We start from the raw sequence: 3859 nt of genomic DNA, 5'->3' as shown, positions 1-3859 counted from the left end.
TTGAGACTGGCGGAGTCTGGACAGTGCAAGGCCAGAACCAAACACTTAGACATCCGCTTCCGAAACGTATGTCAGAGCATACAGGTAGGCTTGGTAAAGTTGAGGTATTGTCCAAGCCAAGAGAACCTAGCAGATGGGTTCACAAAACCCTTGAGTTTCCAACGGCATGGGGAATTCTGTGAAGGGTTGGTTTTGGGGTAAGTTTGGATACCCGCTATCCCCAGTGTTCAGGTGAGAGGGGGTGTGAGGAGTAACAAGTAACCGAAGGGGTTAACTGTCTACTGTGTAGCACCTGATCACTGAGGAAGATCATATTACAGAATGTGCCAGAAGTGTTTCTGTGTGTATCAGTTGGTTTCGTTTTTGCCTGGGAGACGGTCGCAAGATGTCTGCGCTCTCACCAGGTTGTTTGTTATTTTCTCTTTAAAATAAACTCCAGTAGTTATTAGAACACCTTGGACTCTGTGTGTTCTTAAGAGGTTTTTTATCCAACGGCTATACAAGCTTTCGCTGTGTGAGAGAAGAAGAAGGCTCTGCTGTATGTTTTACTGCCAGCCCGGGTCTACGGAGCAGAGGCGCCAGAGAAAGCGTGCCGGGCGGTAAATTAGTGGCTCCTAATTGAGTCATAAACAACTCAAAGGAGTCCTATATCCGTCACAGGTCCACAGTCCCTCAGACCTTGTGGGGGGCCGGACTATTTTTTTTGGGGGGGGGGGATCCACCGCCTGCATCCTTTTGCTGTTTCTGCTTACCTCCTTTTACTTCATCCCATTTGCTACTTGTTTCCATGTTCTAAACCCCTCACCCCACCCCACGCCTTCCTCCATTCACTCTTGGCTTCCTGTCTGCCTCTCTGTCTCTGATCAGTTCAATTTGACTTGGCCCCCACCTTTTTTTGCTTCCTCTCCCCTCCCTCCCCATTCACCCAGGGTTCCTTTTAATGTTCTCCTCCCTGCCTGCCTCCCCCCAAATGGGTTATTGAGTACTTTTCTTAGTATTTATGATTGCTTGTGCTATGAGTTTGCTAGGTGATTTCTGTGTTTTGCTAGTGGGGGAAGGAGGGGGAGGCAAGCGTGTGAAAGAGGGATTGGTGGGTTCAAGGTATGGGTCTGGTTTTGTAGTGATAGGCTTGGCTTGAGTCGCCGTTTATGGGTGAGGCAATGGTTTCTGGGAGTCTGGCTTTGGGTTTAACCAGGGCATTTGGGGTTGCAGCTCCCTCTTATCACCCACAGTAGCAGGAAGTGGAGGTGCATTGCTTTAGTTGCAGCCATTTGTTTTCCCTGCTACCGTAATTTAGGGGGAAATGCCATTCTGTTTTCTAGCATTTCCCTGGAACCACCATTTTGTTGGGATGCGGGTGGCATTGTGGGTTAAACCACAGATCCTAGGGCTTGCCGATCAGAAGGCTGGTGGTTCGAATCCCCGTGACGGGGTGAGCTCCCATTGCTTGGTCCCAGCTCCTGCCAACCTTGTCAAAGTGCAAGTAGATAAATAGGTACCGCTACAGCAGGAAGGTAAACGGTGTTTCCGTGTGCTGCTCTGGTTCGCCAGAAGCGGCTTAGTCATGCTGGCCACATGACCTGGAAGCCGTATGCCGGCTCCCTCGGCCAATAAAGCGAGAGGAGCGCCGCAACCCCAGAGTCGGTCACGACTGGACCTAATGGTCAGGGGTCCCTTTACCCCGTGGTAAAGGAACTCATGGTTGGTCTTCCCTGTGAAGGGTTGTGCCTGGAGCCTGAGTCCAGGGGACATCTGGGTGGAGGCCTAGCAGGGCTCCTGCTTGCCGTCTGTCCCAGGTGTTCACCCAAGGCTGACCTATAGTTGGTGCCCAGGGTCAGCGCTGCCTGCAGGGCTGCAGGTAGCTAGTCGAACCAGAGCCTGTGCAACCACTCACTTGATTGCAATCAATAAAGTTGTGGCCTAAATTCTGCCAAAAACCAAACCCGAAATTTGAGTCATGTCTGAATTTATTTCTTGGGGGTGGTTAAAAGATCTCCACATGCAAAACATGGATGAAATGCAGGGAGATTACACATGCATGTGCTGTCATGAGGGGATCTGTGGAAAAGCTAAAATGGTTCAAGCAAATAAGGTTAAACAAGGGAGGCGGATTCTGATCAAGGAAGACCTTTGCTATTTATTCTTCTGTAAAATGTTTATATCCTATGCTTAATGCAAATCTCAGGCTTTACATCAATAAGCCTAAAATAGAACACCATTAGCATGCATCATCAATAATAAAGAAACCACCTCAGTATAAAAACAAAGCTAAACAGAGCAAATAAATAAGATATAAGATATATTATTAAAACATCAATATGAACTAAAAGAGATAAGGTAGAGGCCATTATAACTACTAGCACACCCCAAATCCACAAACACAAAAGAGACATCAAGCCCTACCCAACAACACTATCAGCATCAGTAAAAACAAGCATACATCATCAGAAATAAATAATAAATAGATAAGATATATTCTTCAAATGACAGTATAAACTAAAAGAGATAATATGTAGCGGTCATGAAAACTACTAGCAGACAGGAAAGGACAACTCCTGTGTCCCCACATTTTATCTGTCTCCCGTGATGGGAATTCTTTAGCAGATCTCAACACTTTCAGCTCCTGGGCAGGAATATTATAGGTAATCCCAAGCATTTCTGGTTATATCTGGGGAAAGTGTCACAAAAGTGTTTAAGGCTCAAGAGCTTCCTCAGTGCTGTTTGGATCTCTTTATTTCTCATGCTATAGATGAAGGGATTCATCATAGGAGGAAGTAAAGTATACATCACAGCAAAGACTAGATCCAGGCCAGATGGGCTATTACTATTAGGTGGTCTGGTGTAGGCAAAGATCCCAGTGGAGACAAATACAGAGACAACGAGGAGGTGGGGCAGGCAAGTGGAGAGGGCTTTATGCCGTCCCTGTTCAGAAGGCATTTTGAGGACTGCAGTCAAGATCCACGTATAAGTTACAATGATGAAGACAAAGCATCCAAAAGCAGAAATACCGCTAAATGCAAGAAGTCCAACTTCAACTAGGTATAAGTCAGAGCAAGACAATTTTAGTAGTTTTGGGACTTCACAAAAGAATTGATCAACACGATTGGAGCAGAAGGTAATTGAAAATGTGCCTGCAGTGTGTAGCACAGCATAGAGAATACTGGTGATCCATGCTGTGGTTATCATCTGAATGCAGGCCCCTTTGTTCATAATTACTTCATATTGCAGTGGATTGCAAATGGCAACATACCTGTCATGTGCCATTATGGTTAACAGGATTAAGTCAGAGCATTCAAAGCAGAAAAAGAAGAAAACTTGAGGGACACATTCAGCATATTGAATGTGACTGTTGTTCATGAGTGAGTTAACCATGGATTTGGGTAGAGTGACAGAAACTGAGCCAATATCAGAAACAGCCAAGTTCATGAGGAAGAAGTACATTGGTGTATGCAGGTGATGGTCAAGGGCTATTACAAAGATGATCAAAAGATTCCCGATTACCGTTATCAAGTATAGTCCTAGGAACACAAAGAAGTGTAGTATCTGTAGTTCTCGGAACTGAGAAAATTCTAGAAGTAGAAATCCAGATGTGTATGTCAGATTATGCATTTTGTATGTCACACAAGATTGTGTGCTACCTGTGAGGGAGAGATAATCCCATCAAATATCAGAACTGATTCTCCATTTCATTTAATTGTTGCATGCAGAGAATTTAAATCCATATTTATTAATGTTATGGGCAGTGCTGCAATCCACTATACGTTTGCTTCACATAGGGAGGAGTGTGATAACCCTGTTGCCCCTGCAACAGTTTCCTCATAGTACAATAAAGCGGATGTCATAAATGCATCCTGAATGG

General features: G+C 45.0%; 1 protein-coding gene across 1 annotated transcript; it reads right to left on the bottom strand.

Moving 5' to 3' along the window:
- Positions 1-2616: 2616 nt before the first annotated feature.
- LOC148683903 (olfactory receptor 14A16-like) lies at positions 2617-3609 on the bottom strand. The gene has a single exon (XM_088654646.1). The coding sequence runs from the start codon at positions 3607-3609 to the stop codon at positions 2617-2619; it is 993 nt and encodes a 330-aa protein (XP_088510772.1).
- Between the last annotated feature and the right edge of the window lie 250 nt (positions 3610-3859).

The sequence above is a fragment of the Zootoca vivipara genome, chromosome 12 (genome assembly GCF_965207765.1).
Source record: "Zootoca vivipara chromosome 12, rZooViv2.hap1.1, whole genome shotgun sequence".
NCBI classification, from domain to species: domain Eukaryota; kingdom Metazoa; phylum Chordata; class Lepidosauria; order Squamata; family Lacertidae; genus Zootoca; species Zootoca vivipara.
Note: the sequence above shows the minus strand (reverse complement) of the source record. Positions and strands in the feature narration are given on the sequence as shown.

What these genes read in the sequence shown, in the direction of transcription:
- LOC148683903 (XM_088654646.1), bottom strand. Translation starts at nt 3,609, where the DNA reads ATGCATAATCTGACATACACATCTGGATTTCTACTTCTAGAATTTTCT.